The following is a 16,426-nucleotide window of genomic DNA, read 5'->3' as shown; positions in this document are numbered from 1 at the left end:
TCCACCCGCCTGAAAAAGGCAATGGTTCTTGCCAAACTGGAACCTTTGTTGTCTCTAAGAGTGAAGACACTTTGTTGTCCTTAGCAGTCTGGATTTTTTAGCATCAACTTAAAAAAAAAAACGTTTAATCACTTTTTTCTTAAGATTTTATTTGAGACAGCACAAGCTCAAGGGGTAAGGGCAGAGGGAGGGGGAGCAGCAGACTCCCCGCTGAGCTGGGAGCCTGATGCAGGACTGGATCCCAGGACCCAGGGATCATGACCCGAGCTGAAGGCAGATGCTTAACCGGCCACCCAGGTGCCCCAAGAAAAGTGCTCATTAAAATGCATGCAAATTAATTTACAAAATCCATTGCTAGCGATAAAGGAAGCTGCAAAAGTCAATACCATTTATGTAAAATAATTAGTATCATAAAATAGACACTTTAATCCACTGGAATTCTATGAGGAATGGTGGGCAGGGCTGCTCAAGAAAGCATTGCATTTGAGGTGCAGGGTTTCCTAAGATGGTTTGGGGGCAGGTAGTAAGGAAAAAGCATAAAGATTAGAAAGCTTACTTTAAGGGCTCTATCATTCTGAATTGTCTTTTTACAGTATTACTTTTGTAATTTAACTTTTAGATTATAGAGAAAACGAGTTTACAGTTTAATTGGTAGGGTTCTTTTGGGTTCTGGAGGGAGGCTAAAGGTCAGGTAGAAACCTTCCTCATCAAGATTTCAAACATCTTGAGTATCAAGTTTCAGCCAGACCTTCCAACTTCAGATACTCTGCTTCCTGTTGCTCCGAGTCTCTGCAACCAAAGGCTCCTCAAACCAGCATTTGGCTTTGGTTTTATAACAGGAAATTCGTTTCACCTCATATATAAAGGACATACACAGCCAGGAGTTCCCTACAGGAAAGCAAAGGGAAGCTTCTTAAAGACTTTTAAACATCTCCCCCACAAAGGGGCTAATATGCAGCCTGCATGGAGGAAAAACCTATTGATAGCAAAGCATGATTCAAAATTTTAAAATTCCCTCACGTCCCCTTTTCACAGGAAGCTGCTGGAAAATAGCAAGAGCAAGGATGAAGGGGAGGTGGCCATCCAACACTGCCCCCCCGGGGGGGGGGGGGGCGCGGGTTACATGAGCTGGGGAATGCACTGGGAGGTGAAGTAAAGGGAGAGCAGCTAGCAAGTTGAACAGATGGTGACTAGGGGTGCCTGGGTGGCTGTCGGTTAAGCATCTACCTTCCGCTCAGGTCATGATCTCAGGGTCCTGGGATCAAGCCCCGTGTCAGGCTCCCTGCTCAGCGAGGGAGCCTGCTTCTCCTCTCCCCCGCCCCATCTCAAAATATTTTAAAATTTGAGAGTGAGAGCACAAGCTGGGGGGGGGTGCGATGCATTTAGTCTATACTTTAGTGGAACACACCTCCACCTTATCTCTGGCCACTTTTCCACCTCAATTCCCAGAGAGCTCAGTAGTTGGCAAGGCTGCGAAGATTTACTATCTCTACAAGAATATCTGACACCTGGCTTAGACCATTAATGAACCTTTCCATGTACAAAGGGCTGTATCAAGACATTGTCGCACAGAGACTTAAAGAGACATGGGAAGAGAGTAGCTCCATCACCCACAGCTATCGTTTTTAGAAGGTTCTCAGGAAGGGATGAAGCTTTAACAAAAGTAATCGATTAGCCTGGAGGACAACAAGACAGAGTGCGGGCCTGGGCTTGAAACCTTGGCTCTAACAAATGGGAAGGAAGCCATATGCCGAAGTCATGCAGAGACTTAGAAAGATAGGGGCCTTTTGTTGGGGGGGGCGGGTGTAACAAGAGTATATCTACAGGTCCTAGGCATTCAAGAGGGAAAAAAATCAGTCTAGAAAGGTAGGGGAGGAGGGACTATGAACAGCTGATTTAACAAGAAGTCATGTGCTCAGATTCTATTGCTAAGTCCCTTCTTTCCCCACCCCATCTTCAAATCCACTTTCTACTTATTAACCCTTCAAAAAACTCAGCTTGAGAACTATGGCCCCAAGAGGCCTTTCCCAAGGCACCAACACTCCAGCCTGCCCCTGGTTAGTGAGGATATGCCAGTTGTGGCCGACTGGCAAGTGGCCAAAGGTCCTTCGCTCCTTGTTTCTTCCCAGAGGACATGAACTGGGCACACACCAGGCCAGAGTAAGAAAATACAAGCCCCAGCTCTCGAGGGGTAGGGGGTCCTTACAGTGGTGCAGAAACCACCTTACCAGAAAGCCAGCACCCACCCTGTCCCCTTCTTTGCTCTTTCTCCTTGGAACAGGACTTGGAATATGCAAGTGGTCGCAAAAACTCAAACTGTCCCCGAGGTACATCAGAACAGGAAGGCAGATGAATAGGTCCCTTTGGGGGCAGAGCCGCCGAGCGCGGTCAGCTAACCTCTACACTCAGATCTCACTTAAACCAGTTTTCCCCCCAATGTGAAGCTGGTGATTCTCAACTGCTTCGACCACCCCAATTCCACCCAGTAAGCTGCCAGGGAGGCAGCTACTCTCATCCTCAAAGACTTCCTGTCTGATGTTGTAGGCAAGTATTGCAGGTTAGAATTTAGCCCAAAGGAGGGAGAGGATCCTAGAAACTTTTAAAACTACTTATTCCCTGGGAAAAGGTTTTATTTGATAATCCGATTTGCTTTAAAAATTGCTTAAGTCACATTCAACATGGGTCTAACAGGAACATGAACAAGCACATCGGGAACCGGCCACCACCCTGCGGACAGCCTAGCAAAACTCGAAACCACGCCGCCTAACTTAGGACTCCAGCGCAGGGCTGACCAAATGCTCGTCAAAGAGGCGCTGTGTGTTGTAATCCACCAGCTCCACCCGCACAGCCGTCTGGTCTTGGTTCAGTCGAAGCCCCTCGGCAAGGACTGTTCGCAGCTTCTCCACGTTACCTGCCACCAAGTGGTTCACCTTCGGATAGATAATGAGTCTTTCCAGGGGTACATAGAAATTCTCCCCCACACTGTAAGGTTTGGGGGACTGCTCTATCTCGGCTCTTTGAGCTTCTGTTAACCCGTGCTGTGGGGTGCAACTGCCAAGTGGTACCACTCGATCGCCCTCCTTCTTCCTCAGACCCCGGAGAAACCTGCTTTTCATTAAGTCGATTGCTTTCACCGCCTCAATGCTCAGAGTAAACCGGAAGTATTTTCTCTGCTGCAAACTCGGGTATGAGGTTCTATAAACCTGAAGGAAAAATTGGAAGACGTTTCATTAGTAACCTCTTACCACATTATGAACTATATATTAACTATACATAGTAACTACACATATATCGAATCACGCATGCCACAATATAATGGGAATCAAACCACAGGCAGACATTATCTGATCTGCTTTAAAAATTCTAATGATCGGGGGCGCCTGGGTGGCTCAGCCGTTAAGCATCTGCCTTCGGCTCAGGGCGTGATCCCCGTGTTATGGGATCGAGCCCCACATCAGGCTCCTCTGCTGGGAGACTGCTTCTCCCTCTCCCACTCCCCTTGCTTGTGTTCCCTCTCTCACTGTCTCTGTCAAATAAATAAAATCTTAAAAAAAAAAAATTCTAATGATCAAAGTCTCCCAAGCCAGGTTTCCACCAATTCATACCAACACAATGTTCCTACTTGTATTAGAAAGAAATGGGAAAAAGAAAAATTCTTAGAAGGGCAACGTACTTATTCTCACCAAACCTCCTGAACCAAGAGAGCCTGAGAAGCTTGGAGGTTCAGCTGCAATACTCATTTCCTGAGCCACGCTACGGGAAGTGCTGCTGGCTTTCATCTTTCCTGCTGCTGATCCCAACAGATTACAACAGGGGGTCGCTGGCACATCGGCTTGGAAGCTTTCTAGGACTCCTGATGTTTCTCTGTAAGGTGCTGAGACATGGCAAAAGGCCAGGTGGTCCCCAGGGTGAAGTAGACCAACCCTGAGGGCAGTTGTGGGCATGAAGGAGTCTAAGCTCATTTACATCCATCTCTACAGTGGGGACCCCTACAGAGTTCACCATCCTAATCCGCATACTTCTTACCCTGGTCGCTGCCTCACGAAGAATACTCACAACTTCATAAACGTGTTCCTCTGGCTCTGAAATGCTCGATCCAGTTGCCTTTGCTATGTTTTTCTGGAAGACCCCTATCTGGGTACAGTATCCAACGTGCTCAGCTCCTGCTGGTGGATCCCCCACACCAGTAAACTCGACGGAGTAACTGTAGAGTTTTCCCACATCCAAAGCCCTAAAATCAAAAGAACCCATTTTTGGAAGTTATGGTTAAATTAAAAATCCCCAGTAGAATAGAACATAATATAATGAGCTCCAATACTTCAAGCTGCAAGTTCTTACAGCAACACACAATGCCACACAGGGTCTGCTTGCTTCTGAGGGGCTTTAGGGTCCTGAGTCAGTTTCCACATAATCACAAAAATATGGAGAAAGGGAAAGTTATGGAGCAGAGTGTAGGCATGAAAAGGAGACCACAATGGCTACAATCCCAACTCCTATTTGGGTCTGCAATCATGCCAGAAACATGACCATCTGTCCACCTGTCAAGGCCCTGGCAGGGAACACTGTGCCACGGCATGAGACTCACCCTCACTGCCCTACACCCCCTCTGTTTTGTTTCTTCATCTCCACACCAATACTCCCACTCCTCATGCCTTCCTATCAACACACCTGGTGCCTCACACTCTGCTTGGCTGCCTGAGACCTAAGAAATCAAAAACTTACATTTATTTTGCCCAAATATGGTGGTCCCTCTTACATGCCAAGCTGAATTTTGGGAAATTTTTAGGACAAAAAACTTATGTATAGGTATCAAGACTGACTCCATAACATTTTAAACTCCTGTGGGGTAATCTCCCCCCTACCCCCCACCAAAAAATTCACAAAAACACCTACGAACTCACCACGTCTGAAATTGCTTTCTGTCCCACTCAAATCTGTGATCTGGGTTTCTAAAGGTTGATGCTGGAAACAGGGGATTGAATTCAGAGTTTGGTGTGCTGATGACAACCATACCCGGAGAAAAGTACCCAAATACAACTTCAGGAAACTTGGCCAGATCTTCAGAATCTAAGTGTTCTATCCTGAAATGGTCAATGGGAAAGACAGAAGAATGCAATTATTCTCCTAGTTGATTTAGCAAAAAACAATTTCTATCTCTATATTTATCCCTTCTGAATCTATGTAAGGGTACTTCCATGACCTAAAACCAACTATCCCTATATTCTCACCCTGCCATTGGACTATGTTGTCCCCTCTTTCAGGGCTCTCTAGGCCTCACTGTCAGTAACTAAAAGTATAAGCATAAGTATAAGCCCCCCAGGAGGCCTGCAGGGCTACAAGAGCAGAGTGAGAGCAGAACCATGCCTTACAAAGTTGTGGATTTCAGCATCAGATCCCACTAGATTCTCACCCACACCCGAGGACCAGATCAACTGTCCCAGTACAGGCAGCCACTAGAGCCAGTGAGCCATCTCTATCCTGATGCTGTGTGTTCATCTAACCCACTTCTATCTTTGCCTTAAAGAAGAACAGGAGAACCATTTGACGGTGAGTGTATGCCTGAAAAATATAAAGTTTCTAAAGACAACAAACTGACATGATTTAGGGCTAATGTGCCTGTATATCTCCCCACAACCACTACAGCTCAGCAGGATGGTAATGGGAGGGACAACAACCGTTCAGACCAGTAAGAGGAGCACATAATAGGTAAACCACCGAGCAAGGAGCCCAACGTGGGACTGGATCCCAGGACTCTGGGATCATGACCTGAGTCGAAGCAGATGCTTAACTGAGCCACCCAGGTGTCCCTGCTCAAAAATATTTTACTGTGTTTAAAAGTAGGGGAGGCCGGGCAGCTCAGTCGGTTAAGTGTCTACCTTCGTCTCAGGTCCCTGGGATCAAGCACCAGCCCTGTGTTGAGCTCTGTGTTGGGTTCCCCGCTCAGAGGGGGATCTGCTTCTCCCTCTACCAGCCCCTCCCCCAGCTCATGCTCTCTTGCTAGTACTCTTGTGCTCCCTTGCTCTCAGATAAAATCTTTAAAGAGGAGAACTTTAATAGTTGAATCTGGATAAAGGATATTCCTGGTACTATTTCTGAAATTAAAGTCAATCCTGTCAAGCAATCTGCTTTACAAATGAATTCGAAGATTACGACTTAAATCTAGTTAGGACACTAAATTTACTGAGAACTAATTCGGATTTTTTTTTTAACTTATACAGTAAGACTCAGTTTAATACTTACAATTCAATACATGTTATCAAGTCAAATCCACGCAAACGGGAGTCTTTTTGTACCACAGAACCACGGTACAAGGTTATGGTCAAATCTAGTTCCCGAGGAATTATGAAACCCCCCACTCCTGGAGACAACCTACCCCTGCAAAAACAGAAGGGACATTAACACTATTATCTATTCAGAATTGCACTAGCTGTAGAATTCTGATTATCTGATCCTCTGATCATTATCTACCTAAGAGTTTTCCATGACTTGAGGTAGTAAGCACCGGCTCATAGGGTTAACTTCCTCATAGATTACCTGCCAATGAGAACAAGATTGAATATTGCCAAATACTTTTGGTCTTCCAGCTCCCTTTGGATCAGTGATTAACTTTCTTTAGAAGAAAAAAGTCCTGAAAAAATCTGCAAGTCTATATGTATGAGACTATGGAGAGCGCTCGGGCTTTAAATTAAGAGTTTGGGGCAAGTTCAATCCTCTGAGTTCTCCTGGTGTCCAGCATTAAGAGATTTTGCCATTTGAATATTGAATCTGCACTGCTTGTCCGCTGTAATTTCTTAACAGGCTACACTTTCTACATTGGTAGGAAAAACTATCATTCACAATGTTATGGCAAAGTCATTCGGTGAGCTTAAGGCTCTCATAGTGCCAATCTTTTAAAATAAGATGCATAAAATTGACACTTCCTCATACTGTCACTAGTTTTAGATGAATGCACAATACTTTCAGGAACTTGGTATTACCCTCCCCATTCAAAGGGTTGGGCGGCAATATCTACTCCAACAAGACATTCAACGCAGCGGTGATATTTCAGCATCCATAGGAGTGTGGCATCTCCGTAGCCCAAGTCGGCAATCTACGGGTGAAACACAGCATTGAACACATTATTGCCAGAACTCAAATATGACCAAAAACTTTGAGTGTAATTGGTTATCAGAATTACCACATAATTTTATGTCAAAATCTTTTTGGTAGAAGTACACAAAAAGGAAATTAATCTGAAACGTAAGGGAGGAGTGGGCAGGAAATAAAGCTGGGTTAGTGTTTGGACGGTTAGAAAGGAATTCAGATGAGTACCAAGTGTATCCTAGGGGCCTGGCACCCAGAACACCCTACATGGCAGGCAGGTACCCTATAAAACAGAACTCTGAACCTCTGAACAGCTTCTAACTTAAGACGTGTGCCCCATCGTGACCAATGTTTTAGGGATTTGTATTCAGTGTTCTTAATCTAATCCCCTTAATGTCCATTTGTATGTATTAAATGGATTATGCACTAAAGTCTTCATTAACCACTATCACCTAAATTTCTGATTCCCACTTGAGGAGGAAAAGGAAATTAATACTTAAAGTTTAATGGCACCCAATCCCAAAGATAGCCCAAATCAGCTTCTAGGGCTGCTAATTGCTCTAAGCCAGCCTTAAGGGGGTATCTGCAGATTTTAACTATTTTTGGATACTCAAGACATGAAAGATACCATATTATCTTAAGATGTATGGAGTGTTAAATCTGAAACAGACTAAAGTTTACCTCAATTCATTCTATCAAAAAACCAATATATTACAGCATTTACTAAGTTGCTTCCAAAAAAAAAAAAAAAACTTAATTCCCAAGGGAATATAACTATACCTTAGCAATAGGCACATTCAACCTATATTCAATCCAATTTTTCCTCAGGTGTGCTTTTTTTTTTTTTTTTTACTTTCAGTAATTTAGGTAAATCTTCCAATCTACCACAATATTACACCCTTAGCCACAAGCAGTAATTTTCCTTTCTGAAGCTGGCACATTTATGGGACAGTTGGAGAAGGGGTAAAACACCTAGTCTAGGGGTGCCTGGGTGGCTCAGTTGGTTAAGCTTCTGCCTTCAGCTCAGGTCATGATCCCAGAGTCCTGGGATCGAGCCCCAAGTCAGGCTCCCTCAGCCAGGGAGCTGCTTCTCCCTTTGCCTCTCCTCTCCGGCTTGTGCTCTCTCTAAAATAAAAGCTTTAATTAAAAAAAGAAAAAGAAAAAAAAACCTAGTCCAAAAGCAAACTACAGCCTTAGGAAGCTTTAAACTGCTTTTTACATAGTATAACCAATTTCTTGTTAACCAAAATTCAGCTCAAGCTTCTATCCTTCCCACAGACCCCTGAACTTTACCCTGCCCTCAGTATAAAGACAGAAGCAGCCTGTATTTAAGGACCCCTCCTTAATACATTATACTACCCAATCACACCACCCCTTTTATCCCACTCCCCCACAGATCAGTTGTTTACTCTAGAGAAAAACCTGTTTCTCCAACTATTGATGCATGCAGATCTTACAGCGTTCTCCCTATTGCACTAATCCCTTTCCTTGAAACACATCTTCAAATAGTCTCCTGCCAAACCGTTTCTTCTTAAGTTTTTCTTGGTATTTTTTTACTAAACAGTTGGTAAGACAGTCTTAAGTGTTTGGAAAGAAGTACCTTCTTGAGCCCATGTTGATTCACTAAGTTTTTAACAAAGTAGTATCTCTGTTCGTACACTGGTGGTTTGAACTCAATCACTTTCTTGCTTGGAAATTCACAATTATCCATACTGTTGGACTGAAACAGAAGAGGTGTTCTGAATCATGCACAACTTCAGGAATTAAGGAAAAATCAGCTTCATCTCCCAGGTACTTGGTACTATACATTGGCCTTTCAACCACCTCTGTCCAAAAATCACCTACTGGTACTTCATTTCCTGCATGGTTATCAAAGCCTCCACGGTCTTTTATTGAGAATCTGGCTTTATGCTTCTAAGAGCTTAGAGTCAGCTGAAGGGAAAACTACTAATGCATTTAACAATTCTAAGTCTCCTGGCCACAAGGGACCTTTACTGAACTGCCAAAGCGTGGAGTCCACATAGGTAGGAGACTGAGACTCGCTGACCAAACCAAAGTCAGGTTCCTCTAAGCCGTCTTCTGATGAGGGCTTGACCTGGACACCATCCAGTCTTGGGCCTGCTTAGGGCAGTTCATCAAGAATCCTACTAAGCCAGTTTAGAGAATTCCCCACCCTTTATCTCGAAATCTGATCAAATTCCTTGCCACCACCCCCTAATAATCTGATCCCCCTGAGCTGCCTTATCAAGAATTGTTAAATTATGCTTAAAACCCAAAACTCTTGTGGTCTCTTTTCCATCTGCTCAGCCCCTCTGCTCATGGCTATAAATCCCCAGCAGTTGAAAATGGGAGTCTCATCATCTCTCCCCTACTGCAATGCTCTTGTGGCATCGCAGTCCTTGAAGACTTCCTTTTTAATTAAGTCTTCTTAATAAGGCATTTTTTTTCAAGTGTTCAGTGAACACGTGTAGCATGTGGCTCCCTATTGGACAGCGGACTCCCAAATGTCATTGCCATTGGTCCTCTTTACCCGGAGATTTCCTGGAAATGTAGAATCTTAGGCCTCACCCCACACCTCCTCAATCAGCATCTTTAGTGAACAAAATCTCCCGCAGATCTAAAAGCACACTGACACTACTAAAATACCACTTAAAGAGTATTTTCAAAGTAGATTTTGCTACTTAAAATAACTGATACTTTTTTTCTCTTCATACACACCAAATGTAGAATTTTATGTATATCCTTGTTCGATCCCATCCAACACCAAGAAATGCTAGGAGCTAAATTTAATGAGATTTCGCTTTTAACTACCTCACAATCCATCTCAGGGATACCCCTATAGAGTCATACAAGCGGGTTTAAGAAGAGCAGCATTACCTCTTTGTTTTCTTCCATTTTGTTTCCAAGTTTCAAGTTTTGTTGAAACAAAAGCTAATGTCTCCTTCAAGCTCTATGAATCAGCAACGACTCAGCTGTAAACACAAAACAGTAGTTTTTATATAAAGAAGCCTGGACGCAATAGCTGCCTAGATCAACAAGGGAGAGCAAGCTTCCTCCCTTCTCTCATGTTACCACTTAATCGACAGAATTTGCTTAAGTATGGCTTCAGACAAAACAGGCTCAGAAAGCCCAAGTCCCTTTTCATCAGGACAAACCCAGCTAAATGCTGTTACCTCTCCTTCTTCCCTTTTCCTGTTAGGTTTGATACAATCTGAACAACCCTATGAATTATGACTATTTCATTAAAGCCCTCAAGTTTATTATCTGCTTCATTATTTTTTAATCAGGCTCCACCATCAGTGTGGGGACTTTAACTCAAGACCCTGAGATCAAGAATCACATACTCTATCCCATGAGATAGCTGGCTTTTCAATCACTTTCTCACACGTGACCAAAATGGAATTTCGAGGAAAACAATGCCCGAAGTAACTGAGAAACTAAAAACACTTCCAATAACCAATTCACTGAACTTGAATTTTCATTTTGGTTCTCAACCTAAAATGTACGCAACATGTCAATACCAACGTATAAGTACGAAGTCGTATCTCACCCCCACCCTCCCGTCCCAAGCGACCTAATGTCAGAGCCCTCACAGAGCACGAGTCCCCGGTCCCCGCACGGCTTACTTCTGAAGGTGCACAGCTGCGGGAAAGCAAAGAGCTGCGAACACCAGCTCCTGGCCAGCAGCCGCCACTGTATTTAACTTCAGGCCCCGCCCCTGACGCCCGCGCACGCGCGGCCTCGCTGCGTGACGTTACCCGCCCGCGGCCACACCTGCGGCGCCCACACCTGCGCCGTGGGCGCTCCCGCTGTCCGCGCTGGTCTGCAGCCGGAGGCGTTGTCTCGCGGCACGGCGCCCCGCCCTGTGCCTCCAGGCTCCAGGCTGCGAGGCGTCGGTTTTGCGTCTCCTAACGGCCGCTGTGGCGCATGCCCCGAAGCCATTTTCGAGGAGTCCCTCCGAACTTCGGAGGAGCCCACTGGCGCCGCCACGTCCCCCACTGGCGCGCGGCTGCGACCCGCCCTGGCCCATCAGGGCCGAGACGGTTGGCCCGAGGCGGCGCCGGGCCAGACGCGTCTGCGGGCCGCGAGCAGGGCGGCCGGCTCCGGCGGCTGTTGCGTTCCTGGCTGTCCGGGTTTGCAGCGAAGAACAAACAGAAAACGGTCCCGCGCAGTGGAAGGCAGCAGGGCCCAAGGCAAGGTTGAGCGCGAGCCGGTGGCCGGTTTGTGTCCTAATCCGCCGTCTCTGAGATCTTCAGAACAATCCACAGAGGACTTGAGGACTCTATGGGCTGGATAAAGTTGGTCCAATATCTGAACTCAGAAGAACACCAGCCCTCCAACTGGTAATTTCTGCATGCTAGGGGTGCACCTGTATGATCTCTTAGAAAAGTTACTGTATCGTGTCCTGCCCCTGCCAGACATCCAACCTGACACTTTATAATCAGTTATTTCTTCACTGTATGTGGTGGAAGAGTTTAAGGAGGGGGAGAAAAGATGCGAAGCTACTTTCTTTGGGAAAAACATATTTTTAGTCCATTAGAAGAGACTCAAAAGCTGGTGTTTGTTAATGAATTAATAATCCGTTAATATCCCGCAAATTATATGTTAGTATGTACTTTCAAATACTTAAGGCCACAACATACAAAGAACAGTACTAACAGCTTTGGAATGTCACAAAAATAGATAACAGAATTCTTGCTTTCGGTGTTTTGAAGGGTCTGGTCTCATGGTAAAGAACACACAATTCAAGTTTCACTGTTTGAGACGTTCCTATTGGCCTGGGGAAACTGCAATTTTAGTAGACTGTCTTCATTAAAGGGGCACATTCCTTATTACAGAATGTATAATTTAAACAGAATCTTAAAAGTTACGTGAATTCCACTTCTGGCTATTTTTAAATTAATTAAACAAGGAGGCCATGGGACTGAGGTGTCCCTAATGCCCGGGCAGCCTACGTAAGCAAACCCAGACCTAAGCCTATAGATGCCTCAAGGTTAAAACATGGAAACCTAAGAATATACAATGGCAAACACCTACCCAGTCTTTCCCAAACAAGATACCTGTTGAAGTAGTAACCAGTCAATTTCCTTGCTTTGCTATGGCGTCTTCCCTATAGAAATCTTTCCTCTAGTTCCTGGCAGTGGTTAAGACCTACCCGATCCAAATTGATGTTTGTGCCAGTTCTTAAAAAATTTCAATATGCTTCAGTTTATCTGTCAACAGCATATATGCAAAAGAATTGAAAGCAGAGACTTGAACAGATATTTGCACACCAGTGTTCACAGCAGCATCATTCAGAGCAGCAAAAGTTAGCAACAATCCAAATGTCCCGTCAATAGATAAAAATTGTATATACATACAATGAAATATTGTTCAGCCTTTAAAAGGAATGAAATTCTAACATGCTACAATATGGTTGAAACTTGAAGACATTATGTGATAAGTCAGTCACAAAAGGACAAATACTGTAAGGGGGCAGGGAGAGGAGGAAAAATAATTTTCAGTGGCATACTTTTGGAGATACCAGATTTTAGTCCTGTTCATTGTCTTTGAGGTTTTGTTATCTACCTGTAAACTGGACTGGATCTCGATTCTTCTAGTTCTCTCAATAGATCTGGAGATTTTCCATTTTCTCCCACCCTCTGACTTGGGATCAACAGGAACAAAAACTGTCCTTTTCCCAAAAACCTGAAAGCTGAAGCTGAATGATTTGATGTAAACTCCACAGAAGTCAACACAACAGCTCATGTATGGACACCCTTCATGCCTTGTTATGTAGGCCAAACCAGAAAATTCACTGGAACACCAGACACCTGATGACATCACCAGAGACATTCAAACTGCAACCCAGGAGAATCTATGATCACCACTGCCTCCCCTCACTCTGACTGAAGATGCTTCAAGCCCAACATCTAGAAATCTTCTCAACTAACTGCCCTCTGGGCCCAAAAACTCAGTTTATAGTCTGTTCCACTAACTTTTGTTTTTCTTTTGTTTCCACAGAAATGCCTCTTAATATTTTTTTCTAAGATTTATTTATTTATTTATTTGAGAGAGAGATTGCGAGCACAAGCAGGAATGGCAGAGGGAGAGGGAGAGATCATCTCAAGCAGACTCTGACTGCAGCCCCTACTTGGGGCTCCATCCCAGGACCCTGAGATCACCACCTGATCCAAAAACCAAGAGTCGGAGGCTTAACTGACTGAGCCACCCAGGCCCCCCTAGAAATGCCTCTTATTAAATCCCTATTGATTGCACCATATAGGCCTAACTTTGGGAGCTCACCTGAAACACCACCTCCTGAAATGAGGTACAACTCTTTAACCTAATCGACCTAGTCTCAGGATTAAAAGACTGGTTCAATGAGACATGGAAAAAGCTACCAACTGAGCTTCTGGATATGAAGACTGAAGAAGTTTCAAAGGTAAGAATGTGGGTAGTAGAATATGCCACCCCAAAGTATGCCTCTTGTGCAACAGGGTTGTTTTGAACTGATTATTTCTAGAAACAGAAAACACAGGAGAAGTCTGAAAACTCAATAGAAGTTAGCTCTTTGTAAGGGAAATTTACATTTATAAAGGAAATCTCCATCTGTAATGATGTCCCCCTCTTTATACCAGCCAAGGAAAGATGACTAAATCACAAGAAATCTTATAAATGGAGAAGACACTGATTTAAATGTGCAAAACAAACCTTACCCTGCTTACTGTGCTTTTCCTGGTAACCTCCCATAACTGGCCTCCCCCCGCACCCCCACCCCAACATCTATCTTTGTCTGTACTGAAGATGGTATTTAAAGTGGTGGCTTGGGCTTCCTCTGGGAAGTATCTCCCCTGTTACATGAGGTATACGTGTTAATAAACTGTTTTTCTCTTCTTAATATGTCTTTTAATACAGGTGTCTCAGCCAAAAACTTAGAAGGGTAGAGAGAAAATTATTTTTCCTCCCCTTCAGTATGATTCCATTTATATGAGATAGCTAAAGTAGTCAAATTCATGGAGACAGATTAGAATGATGGTTGCCAGGGGCTTTGGAGGTGGGGGAGGGAGGAAGGAAATGGGTGTTAATAGTTAATGAACAGAGGTCCGTTTGGGATGATGGAAGAGTTCTGTGGATGGATGGTGGTGATGGTTGCACAACAGTGTGAATGTACTTAATGCCGCTGAACTATACACTTAAAATGGGGAGTTTTAGCGTGACGTACAGACTTGTCGAATCAATATCTTATACACACACCTGGAAAAAAATTAAGTGTTATGTATATTTTACCACAATTTAAAAATATTTAAAGAAATTATTTAGAAGTTGATAAGTGGGGGCGTCTAGGTGGCTCATTCCATTGTCTATCTTCGGCTCAGGTCATGATTGAGCCCCAGTTCGGGCTCCCTGCTCAGCAAGGAGTCTGCTTCTCCCTCTCCCTCTGCCCTTCTCCCTGCTTGTGCTCTCTCTCTCTGTCTCAAATAAATAAAATATTTTTTAAAAAGTTAATAAATCATCTGTACAGGATTTCTGGATTTAGAGTTTTTGCCTTTAGCTGCTAGCTGGCTCATTTATGAATTTGAATTCTCATGTCCAGCTCCCTCTCCAAATGTGCCTATTTCGTCATTTTCCTGGTCTCCTACTCTTTTGGTGTGAAAATCATCCTTGGCTGTATCTATTTCCACCCTTCCCACGTTTGGACAGTCACCAAATCTTGACCTCTTCAAGCTGTCAGTTGCATCTGTTCCTTCCAGTGGCCAGTACCACTTGCTTACCCTTTGTCATCTTGTTTTCTCATCTTGCCTAATCTTACCGTCTGCCCCTAGATTCTAAGTCCCACTGAGACCATGCTCTGCACTTTCCGAATAAGTTTAAGTCAAAAAATAGACCTGTCCTCACCCACCACACTTTCTTTTCTCTTTACCCTGCATTATTTTTTTTAAGATTCTATTTATTTATTAGAGAGAGCACAAAGGGGGTGCAGGGTGGTAGGGGGAGAGAAAGAAGCAGACTCCCTGCTGAGCAGGGAGGCCCAACATGGGACTCAGTCCCAGGACCCTGAGATCATGACCTGAGCTGAAGGCAGAGCCACCCAGGCACCCCTACCCTGCATTATTTCTTGCCTTAGCACTTACTGTCATCTGATAACCTACATATTTGTTCATTTGTTTATTGTCTGTTTCTTCCCCCTAGAACATTAGCTACAAAGGACTCAGTTTCGTTAGCTGTTGTATCTCCGGTATCCAGAACACTGCCTGCCTGATACATCACAGGCCCTAGTAAACATTTCTTGGATACGTTAAAGAATTATTATATTTGATGCTTTTTGTCTGTTGCTACTGTATTTTATTGTAAAATAAAGTCTTGGACTTTGGCCAACTAAGAGGAGGTCTCTGGGTGGATTCATGCACATCTGTAACAAGGGTTTCCATAATACTTTTTTTTTAAAGATTTTTTTTATTTATTTGAGAGAGAGAGAGAGATTGAGCACAAGCAGGGAGAGCAGCAGAGGGAGAGGGAGAAGCAGGCTCCTTGCTCAGCAGGGAGCCCGATGTGGGGCTGATCCCAGGATCCTGGGATCATAACCTGAGCCAAAGGCAGATGCTTAACAGACTGAAACACACAGGCGCTCCTCTGTAATACTTTCTAAACAAGTTTGTGTGTGTGCTTTTATATATGTGACAGAGAAAAAGATACACACATATAATAGGTCATGTTCTCAGCTTTCTACATGGTTATATTGATTTTCTTTATAGTCAAAAAAAATTTTAATATTGATTTGACTATTACTCTCTAACCTTTGGAAATTTACTTACCTTCTCTGAGTGTCAATTTTTTCAGTTGATAAGTGAGAAATAAGATTACCCATTCAAAGGGCACCTGTGTGGCTCAGTTGGTAGAGCATGGTGTCAGCTTTCGGCTCAGGTCATGATCCCAGGGTTCTGGGATCGAGCCTGGCATCGGGCTCCCTGGTCAGCGGGGAGTCTGCTTCTCCCTCTCCTTCTGCCCCCACCCCCTGCTTGTGCACTCTCTCTCTCTCTCTCTCTCAAATAAATAAATTAAATATTTTTTTTAAAAAGATTACCCATTCAAGGGACCCCTGGTTGGCTTAGTTGGTGGAACATGCGACTCTTGATCTCAGGGTTATAAGTTTGAGCCCCACACTGGGTGTAGAAGTTACTTAAAAAGAAATCTTAAAAAAAAAAAAGATTACCCATTCAATAACTGTGTACGGTGTACTTATTATGGACCAAGTACTGTTTTGAGTTAAAAAGACAGATAAAGGTCCTTCTTGTGGCTCTTCCAGTCCAGGAGTTGTAGATATCTAACAGGGGTGCAGGGGAGCGAGAGCACCTGGCTCCGA

General features: G+C 44.1%; 1 protein-coding gene and 1 long non-coding RNA gene across 4 annotated transcripts; one reads left to right on the top strand and one right to left on the bottom strand.

The window, feature by feature from the left end:
• Positions 1-128: 128 nt before the first annotated feature.
• HENMT1 (HEN methyltransferase 1) lies at positions 129-10,921 on the bottom strand. 3 transcript variants are annotated; one of them, XM_057310417.1, is made up of 8 exons: positions 10,710-10,921; positions 9,961-10,055; positions 8,684-8,803; positions 6,978-7,090; positions 6,241-6,375; positions 4,902-5,081; positions 4,027-4,231; positions 129-3,203 (listed from the first exon to the last, which is right to left on the bottom strand). In XM_057310417.1, the coding sequence occupies exons 2-8, from the start codon at positions 9,976-9,978 to the stop codon at positions 2,769-2,771; spliced, it is 1,206 nt and encodes a 401-aa protein (XP_057166400.1). In that variant the 5' UTR covers positions 9,979-10,055; positions 10,710-10,921; the 3' UTR covers positions 129-2,768. The 3 variants fall into 3 exon arrangements, with proteins under 3 accessions (XP_057166400.1, XP_026340454.1, XP_057166401.1); XM_026484669.4 differs by having other exon boundaries at positions 4,057-4,231; XM_057310418.1 differs by lacking the exon at positions 8,684-8,803 and having other exon boundaries at positions 10,710-10,870.
• A 71-nt stretch (positions 10,922-10,992) lies between these two features.
• Positions 10,993-15,445, top strand: LOC130543423 (uncharacterized). Its single transcript, XR_008958756.1, has 2 exons — positions 10,993-13,507; positions 15,256-15,445. It is a non-coding gene; the product is annotated as an uncharacterized LOC130543423 (long non-coding RNA).
• Positions 15,446-16,426: the final 981 nt, after the last annotated feature.

The sequence above is a fragment of the Ursus arctos genome, unplaced genomic scaffold (assembly GCF_023065955.2).
Source record: "Ursus arctos isolate Adak ecotype North America unplaced genomic scaffold, UrsArc2.0 scaffold_12, whole genome shotgun sequence".
Lineage (NCBI taxonomy): Eukaryota > Metazoa > Chordata > Mammalia > Carnivora > Ursidae > Ursus > Ursus arctos.
Note: the sequence above shows the minus strand (reverse complement) of the source record. Positions and strands in the feature narration are given on the sequence as shown.